Below are 12,582 nucleotides of genomic sequence, written 5' to 3' on the forward strand. Positions count from 1 at the left end.
CTTGTCCCCAAGCCAGTATGTTAGACCCCAGAATGGCCGTGGTGAGGACACACTGTCCCTCTGGCTGTTCAGGCACTGATTTCCACCCCCAAAGGATGTTGCCTCTCCCCTTCGTCTTCGCCACCTTCTCTTCCACCAATATAAGGCCAAACTGGAGGCTGGTGGGCAGTCATGCGTGTTATGGCGGGCCCTGCAGGTAGCCGGAATCCGGGCCCCCCCCAAGCCCTGTACATGGTCCTCTTAATAATGCTGGTCCTGATGAGCTTGGCGTTTGGTAAGTGGCTCTAAGGGGTCAGAAGGGTCTCCTATCCTGCTGGATAGGGAAATGCTGGATAGATGTCTGGGTACATCTGCCAAGGAGATTCAGGTAAACCCAGGCAGGAAGAAAGATGGGATGGGTGGGCTTGGGGGGATAATGCCTGGGGACTGATAATGTACTGATGTTCACTCTGAGGGAGATTTCTGGTGATTACCCCAGGGCTATCTCACGCAACAGCAGTGACCTGAATGGAGATACTAAAGGGAACCTCTTAGGATCTGAGGACAATACAGAATAGGGAGGGTTGGGAGAACATGCCAGATGACAGCCTCAGGATCCACAGCGTAGAACAAGGCTGAATCCAGCCTGATAACCTCACTTGGCTGCAAAGCACCATCGACACAGAAACAAGATCCAAAGTGTTTGCTAAGCAGCTGCCTTACACCAAGTGCTCTGCTGGGTCTGGGGACTCATTAACATGTGGTCTGGGCCTGGGATCAGAGGAGGAGGGAGATGAGTATGAATGCAGTTGGGGAGGGCTTTGGTGGACAAAGTTTAATATGAGTCTGTTCAGTGAGAGAACCACCAAACAAAGAATGTGGCCTCGGGCTGCTTGATGTCTCCTGTCTACACAAAGCTGAGATTCTTCCTGTCCTGTGATGATGCGCCCTGATGTTTTCACTTCTGAACATTATAGATTAAGAAAGCATATTCAAAAGAGTCTGGGGGGGCTTCCCTGGTGGCGCAGTGGTTGAGAGTCTGCCTGCCGGTGCAGGGGACGCGGGTTCGTATTGGGTGGGGACAGTGAAACCAAGTCACAAAGGAAGAGCTGTCCTAACAGGGCTGCCAAAAGTTGGAATGGGCTGCCTTGGCCTAACCTTTAAAAGTTAGAGGCTTGTAGAGTGCTGGGCACGTTAGCCCCTCAAATATATGAATAAATGAATGAATGAATGAGTTCCTCATTTCAGGAGGTAAAAGAGCAGAGAATGGAGATTTTTAATGAGAACGAAAGCTTCTGATGTTAGATTAAGTCAGATGGTTCATTAAAGAATTGGTGATTTCATGGTTTTCTGAGATGGGGAGGTAGGAGGAAACAGTGGGATTGGCCAGTCTGGGAATTAGGTGGGTTTGGGGTCAGTGCTTCTCTGTATTCTAGGTGAGTTTGAGCGTTATGATCAAGAACCCCTTCATCAGATTCATTTAAACAAACACCTAAGCTGCTATCGATGCCTCTTGGAGACCAAGGAGGTGGGATGCCTTCTGGGATCTGACATCTGCCTCGCCCCAAAGGGCAGCAGCTGCGTGACTCTGCTCATAAAGAGCAGTAAGCTGCCTCCTCCCTTTCGTCGCGGGCACAGCCCATTCCCGAACTGAGTCTCTACCAGCCTCCTAAGCTGCACCCTAATCCTGGTTCCCACAACTCTGAGACACTGTTCCACCACTCTCCCTCTTTCCTTTCCTTTAGAGCCACTCCCCATCTCCACTTCTACTCCCCTCCCCTTCTCGGCTAACCCTCCTCATAGCACCCAGCCTTGTAGGGGACCCTGGAGATCACCAAATCTACTGGCCTTTCTTCAAGCTGCCTTCTCCCCGTCTGTCAGCAGTAGTTCCTGCCAGCACCACTCTTCTCCTACATCTTCCACTGCTTCTTTCCAGTCTCCTTCACTGAGTCTTGCCTTTAACTGGGTCTTCACTAAGTCTTGACCCTTAACAGTTCACGTTCTCCAAAGTTTGGTCCTTAGCTCTCTTCCTCTTTACTCTCCCAGAGGATTTTATCTGCTTGCTTGGCTTCACCCAGCAGGCACATACTGCATCCTCCTACAACTGAATGTTAGGCCAAACTGTAATGTCAAATTGCCCTCTGGATATCTCCACCTCATTTTCAACTTGCTGGAAATTGACTACATTCCCAGTTCCTCAAGCCTGCTCTTCCACCTGATCCCACACCTTTTTCAATAATAAATAATAAACACATAACACAGACTCTGTACCCGGCACTGTTGTAAGTACTTACAACCCTCCAAGGTAGGCACTGTTATCCCCATTTTACAGACGTGGAAACAGAGGTGCAGAGAGGTCAGTACCTTGCATAAGTCTCCTAGGGGCTGAGCCACAGTTTGTGGTGGTTCCAGAGATGGTGCTCTTGACAACTGCTGTACAAAGCTGCCTTCATTCAAATCCTTTCATTATACTTTTTGAAACAGCTGATGCATAGATGTGGTTCCATATCAGAGTATTCAAGAAAAGTCTCCCTCCCACTCCTGGCCCAATTCACCCAGCTCTCAGGCATGAATAAGATAAAACCATTTTTAAAATTGCCTTTATTATCCTTTCTGTGACCTTTTGTGCACATCCCACCCTATACAAATATGCTGTTTACTCCTTTTCACCTCTTTTTTTCCTCCACAAACAGTACCATACTACTGTAAGCACTGTTCTGCACTTGTTTTTCAAACTTAACAGTTATGGGGGATGTTTCCGTATCAGTTTGTAACCAGCTTCCTGTCCTGCTGCATGGTATTCCACGGCATGGGCATGTCAGAGTTGATTTATCCATCCCCCTACTGATGGACCTTTAGGTTGCTTCTAAGTTTTCACTCTCTCAAGCAGGGCAGCAGTGAACATCCCCATACATGGGCACAAAGATTTCCCCTCTCTCATATATACAATAGCAGCAGAGATATCCTCTTCTACTTTTTTTAATATAAATTTATTTATATTTTATTTATTTATTTTCGGCTGCGTTGGGTCTTTGTTGCTGCGCGAGGGCTTCCTCCAGTTGCTGCGAGCGGGGGCTGTTCTTCGTTGCGGTGCGTGGGCTTCTCGTTGCAGTGGCTTCTCTTGTTGCGGAGCACGGGCTCTAGGGTGCTCCGGCTTCAATAGTTCTGGCCTGTGGGCTCCAGAGCGCAGGCTCAGCAGTTGTGGCGCAGCGCACGGGCTTAGTTGCTCCACGGCATGTGGAATCTTCCTGGACCAGGGATCGAACCCATGTCCCCTGCATTGGCAGGCGGATTCTTAACCACTGTGCCACCAGGGAAGTTCCTCATCTTCTCTTACTTTTTTTTTTCCTCTTCTCTTACTTTTGATCCATAAAATAAACGACAAACACCTCCTGTCTGCAATCTGACCTCCAATACATCTCCCAACTTTTTCTTACATGGTCCCGCCTGAAGTGCTGGTTCTCCTCACTTTGCTCCACAAGTCCCAATTCACCCCATTCCAGCTGTCACTGTATCTCGAATGGCTCTTTCCCACTAACCTTCCCTGGGAAACTTCCACAGAGTTCATGGCTGGTGACTCCCTGGCACTCGCTGGCCTGTCCAGTTCCAGGAATTGTTGCATTTTGGGGGTCCAGGGCAGGGTGTGGGGGCAGTGATGGTAAGTCCATGTGGGGTGAGGGGATGGGAGGGTTCGGGGCTTTACCTGGGAACTCTGTGTTGCTGATTGCTGCCGTCCCTCCCCAGACAGTGGTTCGGAGATCGTGGTGAGTGACTGCCGCAGCAAGGAGCAGATGAGTGATCGCTCGTACACCCACACTCCTCCAGTGCTGGGCTTCTAGATATTCTCTCGATGCTGCTTCCGGAATTTCTGCAATAACCCTCAGAACAGAATAAAATATGGTCCTTAGAACTTCCATAGAGACCTCTGGAGTAAAAACCTGCCAATTTCCAGCCATCCTCCTGATTTCCACCTGGGGGCAGCCAGAACAATGTCCGGCCCCACCCACCAGCCCTCCCTGCCGCCCTCAGCAGCAGCTACTGGACCCCAGTCCTATCTGTCTCTTGGTTGACGCCCCTCAACACCCCTATTCCCACTCTGCCCCTTCCCTAGGCTCCCTCTCCAGAATTCTCTGGAGTTTTCCTTCAAGGCCTCAGTCTGACATCTTTCCTCCTGTCTGTTCCCACCTCAAGGATGCCCCTTTGCCCTGCTTTGCTTCTTTTCCCACCATGGTCCTCTCTTGTCCAAAGTCCCCAGCTGTTCCTCCAAAATAAATAGGTGTGCAAACTGTTTGATTTGTCTCTCTCTTCTGGTGGATGTGGAGGCTGAGGGAGGTGGTACTGCCTGAGTGCCCTGTCGGGGGCAGGTAAGTGGCTCCCAGCTCTGTGGAGCTCTGCTCCTGCCCTGCCCCACTGTCTCTGATTCAGCTCTCAGCACAAAGAGGTGAAGAGGAACTGCAAGTCCTCCTATGTTGAAGACCAGAAGGGTAGTGGGCATCCTCAGAAGTGCTGTCAGACCCAGAGCTGGATGGGGACTGGTAGGGAGGTTCATGGGGGTGTGTTGGTAGAAGTGGAGCTGTAAGAGAACCAGTCCCAGGGAGGAGAGGGTGGGGAAGGAGCTCTGTGAAGAGATGCAAGGCCTAGCGGCCTCTCTGATCCCAGGCTCAACTTCCCTTTTCAAGGACCATGGTTAAGTTACTCCTCAGTTTCGGGCCTTGGGTTTCTCATCCTCTGAGGCTGTCTTCCAGTTTGACTTTCTGGAGCTGTGTAAACCTGGGCCCTTGACTTATGCTGAAGTCAGAGGTCATGGGGTAAAGTGGGGCGGCAAGAGAGGGACACAGTGGCTTGTACCTCTCTTTGTACCTCTAACTGCTTCCTGACCTAGAAACAAATGGTTTCTCCCACCAGAGCACAAGCCATTAAAGGGGCCACAAAAATCTATTAACACACATGCAAAATGTTGTGTAGGAAGAGTGTATGCTGTGTGATGTCGTTTCTATCAAGCACACAGACAAAATTCAGGACAGTGGCTACCCCTGAATTTTAGGAGGGTCTAGGAGGGTGCATGAAGGCAGCTTTGGGTGCTGATAAAGGCCTTTATGCTAACTCAGGGAGTGGTAACACACGTGTGTAGTTTACAAAAACCCACCTTTTGGTGCGCAAACATCTGTATGGCCAAAAAGGTTTAAAACTAAATAGACCAAAATCTGCGTGTATGTTTGCCTCTAAGGCGTGTCTATTTTTGAGTCCATTAACTTCTATCTCTGTGCACACGTTGACACACATTCTCTCAATCCTGAGGCACTATCCCTACTTGACAGGTGACCAAAATTCGGCACAGAGACCAACTTACTTAAGCGGCAGAGGAACTGGGATTGGGCCTCCCAGCCACAGAGCTGCACTACTTTTCAGAAAAAGGTTTCATAATCCGAGCACTGGGTTGTGAGGTTCAGAAGGGTGGACACCTGGCTGTACTCCTCTGCAAGTCTTGCTGCTTAATACTGGGCCTGGCTCAGAGCAGTGTGTCCAGTGTTTATTGAATGTATGGGGAAGGCTGCTTTCTGCATGCTTGCGGTTTTTCAAAATGAAAGACCCTACCACTGCAGCCCCACCTGTGTGCTCTCTGTACTCTCCCACCCCCTCCACCTAGGCCCTCACAGAGGGGGTCCTGGCTCCCAGGATCCTGAAAAGAACTGAGAATAGGCAGGAACGCAGGTGCCTCAGCTCCAGGTAACTCTGAGATGCAGACCTGGGCCCTCTGGTTTGCTCTTGAGTTTTCATGGTTGAGTATTTCCTCCTTTCTTATGTGGAAAAACCTGACATCACCTGGGTTTAACTTTCTAGGTTTTGTAGGGTATGTTTAAGGCTGGCAGGAGTCACAATCCTCATACTTTGATCTCTAGCTGAGCAGAGGGTGGGATGGATGTGGGCTCTTTGTGGCAGGCCATGAGGAACCACAAAGGCCAAGTGGAGTGGGCAGGGCTCTGCAACCCTGTTTGAACCCCACACCCAGTTAACTTTCTTTAACCTGTTTACACCTGCCCACACCTGAGCCTGACCCCATAAACAATGTGACACAGACTTAGCCCAGTTTGTTTATTCTGGAGGGAAACTGGAGAATGTGGAGCAGAGGACAGATCCTCTCCTCTCCCTGGGATTCTGTGCAAGTGGGTGTCAGGACTCAGGGACGTGAAGTGGGGCTGTGGAAGTCAAAGATGGGGACAAGAGATGAGAGAAGGAAGCAGGAGACCAGGCAGGAGTGAGGGTGGTGGAGACAGTGAGGTAGGAACACCAGAGTGCCCAGTCAGGAAATCTGCACAAAGTCCGCCTCTCACCCTTCTTGATGCAGGGTCAGTCTGGCACAAGGTTTTAGAGACAGGTGTAGGGGTGGAAATAGCCAGATTGAGAGGGGATCAGGAAGATGGGGGGTGGGGGGGAATGATCCCACTCAGATGATAGGAAAGGGATGAGGAAACCACTGTGCCTTTCCCAGGTCAGCCTAGGCAGAATTCACATCTGAGATTATTTTCTAGGTGGACGAAGGGCACTGGGTGCAGTGCCAACTGCTTTTTGGGGAGGAAACTAAACCAAAACCATATAGACGATGGAAGTACAAAGGAAAGGAAGACTGAGAACTCACAGACCAGAAAGTGTGAGTGTTCTGAGAGGGCAGTACATGATGCTAGGGTGTCAGGGGAGAGACGCTGGACCAGAGTGAAATCTGGGAAGGGTAAGACGTCACAGCCTAGCCCAGGGAAGAACCAAAAGTCCTGAATTGTTGAAGAACCAGTATATGCGGCGCAGGTCAGCAATGGACAAACTCAGATTCAGGGGCAGGACAGCCAGAGGGTCCAGGCCTTCAGAAGGCTCCTTCTCAGCATGGAAGCTGGGTAGGGGCAGTGAGAGGTTCAGGGCTTGGCAGAACCACTGGATCTGGGACTCAGACAGGGGCAGGGCCAGGGACCCCTCAGGGGCCTCAGGGAGGGAGCTCTGGAGCTGGGGGCTGTACCAGGAGTTGCAGTAATCATACTGGCAGCACTGGGCGTAGTACCAGTACTCTGGGAGGTAGGTGGGGTGTTTTTCTTGGCACCGGTAAGACTTGTGCTGTCCACAGCCCCGGATTAAGAAGCAAACCTTGGTATCTGGAAGAGAGGGGACAGCTAACAACCACTGCTGCCTCCCATAGTCCCCAAACCTGGCACCCCTTTCCCAGACTCTGCAATCCCTCACCCAGACCCAATTACTATCCCAGACTCCATCAGAAGGCGCCAGAAAAATTAGCTTAACTGGCTCCACAGAAGCCCAGACCGCTCCCCCTCCAGGATCCTCCATCTCTTTAGACCTCAGGCCCTAAGCAGCCTTCATCTACAAGAGGAGACCAAGCCATGGGCTGCCCTACCAGTAGCCCCTTCCTGGGACTTGACTCACTATGAAAGATGCTGATCCCCATGCATGGGGATGAGCTGCTGATCGTGCACTTCTCTGAGCCTAAAACACATCCTATAGTAGGATCTTCTAAGAGGCAGAGGTGGCAGGTCCGGACTTCAGCAACAAGAGCTAGGGAAGTGGAAGACAGGAGAAATGGCCGTGTTGGCTCACTCCAAGTTCCCTGCCCTGCAGGGAGTCCGCTCATCCAGAGCCATCCCCTCCCTGGACTCAGTCACCCCTCCTTCCCTGCCCCCCTGTCCCACTTACCCTTTCCCACTGTGAAGCCCATCATGACCAGCACACCTACAAACATATGGGCCTTCATCATGGAATTCTGGGGAGAGGGGAAGCCCCTCAGGGGTGCTCTGAAACCCCACCTTCCTGTGGCCATTCTCCTTGAGCCTGAACTGCAGGGTAGTTTTGACAGGCAGTCTGAGCAAGAGCTACCGCAGGTACAGAGCTATATTCCTGACTGGGGGAGGAAGCTATTAACTTGGCAGGAGGGACATGTCCTCACCCACCAGGTCTGGTTCCTCAATGTGGGAGCAGTAGCCCAGACAGGGGCAATACCTGGGCCCCAATCCAGCAGTCTACCTTTGTCCTGCGTGCCTTTCAAGGGTGCATGGATGTTTCCTTCTCTGGTACCATCTGCTATCCTTCCCACACAATAGGGTCAGTCCCTATTGTTCTGGGAGAAACCTTAGCCAGGAAGCCAGTGCCCCCCATCCTTCTGAGATGCGCATGTCTCAGCTCCCCAGGAGGGGGCAGGCAGACACCACACAACAGCAGTTCTGGACCCTGCCCCTCCTTTCCCCACCCCTTACAGTTGTTTATTTTGGGACCACTTTCCCTGTAAAACCCAAACTCAAAGTGTTGCTGACTGCACTCCCTAGAGTATAAACAGACGACCACAGGTAGCCCAAAAAGAATATTTCTCTAATCTTTGAAATTTGATTTTTGAGTCTTTTGTGATCTTTGCACATCCCCACACCCAATTCTACAACTCCACTTTACTACTAAAAACATCACCCAAATCCACTGGGCACATATCTGTGCTGGATTTCAAGCTGAGGAGGGTGGGCGGGGCCAGGAGAGCTCCTGGGGTTCAGCACACCATTACCCTCCCTTCCCCAACCCCAAGCACCAGCAAATCAGCCCACGGCCTTTTCTTCCACTTTATTTCATATTCCCACCACAATAATGACTCCTTTAATTTAAACTAAAAACCATAGAGGGTTCCTGAAAGGGTGGCAGCAAAGGAATGAAAGTGTCAAAGACTGGGGACAGGTGGGGTGGGGAATCAGCGAATCGTCTTGACTGGACTCTTGAAGTTGCTGGCCGCTTGGAGCTGCAGCTGGTAGGCCATCGGATGGATCTTGAAACCGTAGAGCCTGGGTCAGGGCAGAGGTCAGAGAGGCAGCAGCGTGAGCCCCATCCTGGCCCTGCCTGTGGCCAGCATTCCTGCCTCCCCACCCCAGCTCCTTCATGGGCCTGCTCAGTACTGAAGGGCAGAGGTTCCCAAACTTCTCTCAAGAATATTTGGAAATTTATTTTAAATATCCATTAAAACTCAAATTCTAGGACGTACACGTGTGTACACACGCACAAGCACACACGTCAGTACTTGTTTCAATATAAAGCTGAACTTTCCTTCTCTACACGAGAGTAAAAATGATACTCTAGGAAGATAAACCACACTTGAACCGTAGCTCTGAGGATTTCCTGGCAGAAGATTGAACACCCAAGAAGACAACAAGGTTAGCTACTGTTTAAATGTTGCTTCAAGTGACAAACATTACCTTAAGCGATTCATACATTTAAAAACACACTGTCAGGCATGTCACTATCCCCACTTCATGGATAACGGAACTGAGGCATAGATGACCACACAACTTTCCCAAGGTCACTCAGCAGGGAAAAGCCCTGGCTTTGGGAGAAGTAGGTGTCAAGAGCAGACCAAGCCCTGTCCTTGTCCTCCCTTCTTTCTGGGGGACCCCGGCCCTTTCCTTTGACCCTTGGTGACTCTGTCCCTGCTCCCCACCTGGGCACAAACTGGTTGGCGGGCCTCTTGGGCCGGTACTCGGGGTGCACCATGAAGAGCATGTGAGGGAAACCGGTGCCGAAGTAGGCGCCATCCGTGTGGTGGTGCCTCGATGACTTGGGTGTGTACACGTCCATGCACTTGGGGCAGTAGAGCTTCACCATGGCCTCACCTGGGATGTCCGAAAGGCCTGGGAGACAGCCAGACTCAGCAGGCCAGGTAACCCAAGCCTGCCCAACCTCCCTCCTGGACTCAGGCCCCAACTTGCTGAGCCCCAACTCCTTCCCAGTGGACCTGCCATTTTACGTGGCCCTTCTTTCCCTTTTCCAACACTCACCGATGGGAAGCATTGGCTGGTTCTCACAGTACACACGGGGACAGTAGCCAAAGTCTCCCTGCTGGTACTTTTCCAACTGCAGTGAATAAAATGGAAAGGGTTGCTGGATAGGTAATGAAGAGAAGAGGCAACCCCCTCCTCAGCCCAACCCACATCACTCTGTCCCCAACTCCTCCTGTCTCTCGCTGTCCAGAGGCCCCTTTTCTGGCTCAGATGGGCCCTCAAGACTCCTCTGCTTCCCTTCCTCCAGTTAGGCAGGCTGCAGACCATCAGAGCCATTCGCTGCTTATTCTCTGAGGAAGAGGCAGTCTACAACTTCCTGCCCAAGGTCACATCTCCCTCCCTGAAAACACCCCCTTTAGCACACCCTCAATCAGGTTTTAATCCCTAAGCCTAGGTTCTGGGGTTTATTTCCCTCTTCTAAGCTAGATTCCTTGACAAGGTTGAAACAAGTGACTTCTTGCTGAAGGAAACTGTTTCCCTTGTTGCCTGCGAAGGAGCCAAGTGGGAGTAGAGAGGCCTCACCATCTGGGCGATGCCACGGTTGGTGAGGATATAGCGGGCGTGGATCAATCCATAGAGCATTTCCGCTGCCTGCTCAATCAGGTCACTCTGGTTGGGGTTGTCTTCCAGCTCCTCATCTGAAACATGGCCCAACCAAATGCAACCACTTGTCTTACAGCTATTTTGGGTGCCCTGCCCACCCCCAGGGACTGCTGGGCTACTCAGTTAGCCCAGCACCCAACTCTAAGCCTCACCACACCCATGGCCTGGGCATTTGACCCAGAAACCTGGGCCTCTGACCCTTCCACCAACCCAAGGCAGCTCTGCCTTCTTTCCATCCCTCTCAGCCTCTGCTCCCTTCTCTCCCTCAATACATAAACGCAAAGATGTCTCCACAGAAGACAAAACTCTAGCCTGGAAGGTGTAAGGCAGGGGAAAGCAGCAGAAAATAAGACTCATGGAAAAATGGGCATTATGAAATAGTGCTAAGTTAACAGGATCAGAGTATGGGGACGAGTGGTGTTAAGTCACAAAACTAAGCAAGAGTGAGGTAGGGAATCAAAATGAAGTAGGAGACTTTGGGTTACGGGGGTCAGAGAACCAAAAGGAAATTTAGAAATTCAAGAAGCAGATAAACAGGATTTGAAAAGGAAAAAAAGTATACACACACAAAACAACCCTGAGGGTGTCTCACCAGGCTCCAGGTCCAAGATCATGTCTAAAGCTTGTCGATAGTGAGGCACCTGCTCATTGAGTCCAGTGAGATTGAATTTGTCCTGGATATAATCTTCATCCACCTGTCGGGACATGAAGTCAAAAGGAAACCCATAGCAGAATCCTCAGCTTTGACCTGGGCAAGTTGCTCCAACTGGTGCCTTATTCTCAACACAACTGCTTCTGTTCCCTTTGTTCCGCACTCCCAACTCAGCAGAAGTACTTGAGTCTCTCTCCCCAGCTCACATGTACCGCCCACCCATAAAAGCTTCGGATTTTCTTTTCCAAGGATAAACAGGTACAGCAAACCCCGTCTTAGACAGACATTCCTTTCATGATCCTTGTTCCTATTCCTGCTTCCCATCTCAGTTTTGGCCCCTCCTTAGGGCCAGCTGGCTCTCTGAGGAAGGTGGAGGCTCAACAGCTTGGCTTCTGAAAGCAGTTACAATCCCTTATGTTAACACACAGCTTTGCATGTTACAGAACGTTTTAGTAGGAACTATGTTAGTCCTAACAGCCACAGAAGATAGGTACTACCACTACCAGTACCACTGTGGTAATACAAAAGAAAATACACAGGTTGACATGTCCAACGTTATACTGCTGAAGAATGTCAGGGCTGACTTGGGGCCCCAGTCTCGCCCCTTCACCACAAGTTAGTGAGGAAGTTACTAAGGGGACTCTTCCTTGACGAGAAAGAGTTTTTACGTAAGCCTGTGAAAGAAGTGTGTGGAAGCTGAATATATGGGAGGATTTTTTATTTAGCCAGATTATATGTGGAGATGGATAGGGGGTTTGAGAAGAACTCACTTCACAGAAGAATTCATTGCCACGAAGCCCACAGAACCAGGAAATCCAGGACACCTCCTCTGAGCTACTCATCTTCACGTAAGCTAAAGAAAGAGGAGTGTAAGGGTAAGCTCTCCCTCCCTGCCTCTGATATCCTCCCTCCTTCCACACTTTGCCCTCCAACCATGGAAGAATTTGGGGCAACCCTTTCTTAAAGGATTCGAACCTGGAGCACGTCTCTCTAGCTCCTCTTATTCACATCTCGGCCCCTTTTCTCTGAGACTAGATAAATTCTTTGGGGTCCCACCACTTGTGAGAAACCGACAGGTCTTGACCCACTAGTCCTACCCACATCCCTGACGCTCCCTAAGGCCAGGCCCCTCTCTCCTCCGTGTCAACTCCGGCAGGGCCCGCGGCTCAGGCTCCCTACCCGCGCAGGTCTCCGCGTGTTCCCGGCCCCATTCCCAAGGGTTCCGAAGTTTATCCTTTCCAAGCAAGAGCCGAGCCCCTCCTTTCCTCATGGCCTGGGGGTGGCCCTCAGGTCGCTTTCATGGGAGTCCCCACATCCCGCCTCCACCCTTTTGGCCACCTCTCCCTCCCTCGGTGCCGGACCAGGTCACTTCCTTCCCCACCCCCATATCAAGGCGGGGAGACCCCATGTGCCGCGCCCAGGGACGGGGGACACGGCGCGGGGACGACCCCAGACTCACCGACTGGACGGGGACTGGGACCGGGGGACGGGGGGGGAAAGGGGAGTTTCTGCTTCCAAGGAACCGCGGGGACCGCTGCAACG

General features: G+C 51.2%; 3 protein-coding genes across 3 annotated transcripts; 1 reads left to right on the top strand and 2 right to left on the bottom strand.

Moving 5' to 3' along the window:
- Nucleotides 1-171: 171 nt before the first annotated feature.
- On the top strand, nucleotides 172-3,818 carry LY6G5C (lymphocyte antigen 6 family member G5C). Its single transcript, XM_024738708.1, has 3 exons — nucleotides 172-274; nucleotides 1,416-1,583; nucleotides 3,724-3,818. Exons 1-3 carry the CDS (start codon nucleotides 172-174, stop codon nucleotides 3,816-3,818), a joined length of 366 nt encoding a protein of 121 aa, XP_024594476.1.
- Nucleotides 3,819-6,714: 2,896 nt separating this feature from the next.
- On the bottom strand, nucleotides 6,715-7,732 carry LY6G5B (lymphocyte antigen 6 family member G5B). The gene is made up of 3 exons (XM_024738676.1): nucleotides 7,672-7,732; nucleotides 7,405-7,533; nucleotides 6,715-7,118 (listed from the first exon to the last, which is right to left on the bottom strand). The coding sequence occupies exons 1-3, from the start codon at nucleotides 7,730-7,732 to the stop codon at nucleotides 6,715-6,717; spliced, it is 594 nt and encodes a 197-aa protein (XP_024594444.1).
- Nucleotides 7,733-8,565: 833 nt separating this feature from the next.
- CSNK2B (casein kinase 2 beta) lies at nucleotides 8,566-12,576 on the bottom strand. The gene is made up of 7 exons (XM_024738675.1): nucleotides 12,500-12,576; nucleotides 11,811-11,893; nucleotides 10,981-11,083; nucleotides 10,308-10,423; nucleotides 9,783-9,858; nucleotides 9,446-9,635; nucleotides 8,566-8,795 (listed from the first exon to the last, which is right to left on the bottom strand). The coding sequence occupies exons 2-7, from the start codon at nucleotides 11,880-11,882 to the stop codon at nucleotides 8,705-8,707; spliced, it is 648 nt and encodes a 215-aa protein (XP_024594443.1). The 5' UTR covers nucleotides 11,883-11,893; nucleotides 12,500-12,576; the 3' UTR covers nucleotides 8,566-8,704.
- Between the last annotated feature and the right edge of the window lie 6 nt (nucleotides 12,577-12,582).

The sequence above is a fragment of the Neophocaena asiaeorientalis genome, unplaced genomic scaffold (assembly GCF_003031525.2).
Source record: "Neophocaena asiaeorientalis asiaeorientalis breed wild unplaced genomic scaffold, Neophocaena_asiaeorientalis_V1.1 scaffold282, whole genome shotgun sequence".
In the NCBI taxonomy this organism is placed as follows: domain Eukaryota; kingdom Metazoa; phylum Chordata; class Mammalia; order Artiodactyla; family Phocoenidae; genus Neophocaena; species Neophocaena asiaeorientalis.

What these genes read in the sequence shown, in the direction of transcription:
- LY6G5C (XM_024738708.1), top strand. Translation starts at nt 172, where the DNA reads ATGCGTGTTATGGCGGGCCCTGCAGGTAGCCGGAATCCGGGCCCCCCC. An exon ending in CCTGATGAGCTTGGCGTTTG is followed by an intron (nt 275 to 1,415) that starts GTAAGTGGCTCT and finishes TCTGTATTCTAG; the next exon opens with GTGAGTTTGAGCGTTATGAT. An exon ending in GACTCTGCTCATAAAGAGCA is followed by an intron (nt 1,584 to 3,723) that starts GTAAGCTGCCTC and finishes GTCCCTCCCCAG; the next exon opens with ACAGTGGTTCGGAGATCGTG.
- LY6G5B (XM_024738676.1), bottom strand. Translation starts at nt 7,732, where the DNA reads ATGATGAAGGCCCATATGTTTGTAGGTGTGCTGGTCATGATGGGCTTC. An exon ending in GGGCTTCACAGTGGGAAAGG is followed by an intron (nt 7,534 to 7,671) that starts GTAAGTGGGACA and finishes CCACTTCCCTAG; the next exon opens with CTCTTGTTGCTGAAGTCCGG. An exon ending in GGGGATCAGCATCTTTCATA is followed by an intron (nt 7,119 to 7,404) that starts GTGAGTCAAGTC and finishes CCTCTCTTCCAG; the next exon opens with ATACCAAGGTTTGCTTCTTA.
- CSNK2B (XM_024738675.1), bottom strand. Translation starts at nt 11,882, where the DNA reads ATGAGTAGCTCAGAGGAGGTGTCCTGGATTTCCTGGTTCTGTGGGCTT. An exon ending in CCAGCCAATGCTTCCCATCG is followed by an intron (nt 9,636 to 9,782) that starts GTGAGTGTTGGA and finishes GCTGTCTCCCAG; the next exon opens with GCCTTTCGGACATCCCAGGT. An exon ending in GCCAACCAGTTTGTGCCCAG is followed by an intron (nt 8,796 to 9,445) that starts GTGGGGAGCAGG and finishes GCCCTGACCCAG; the next exon opens with GCTCTACGGTTTCAAGATCC.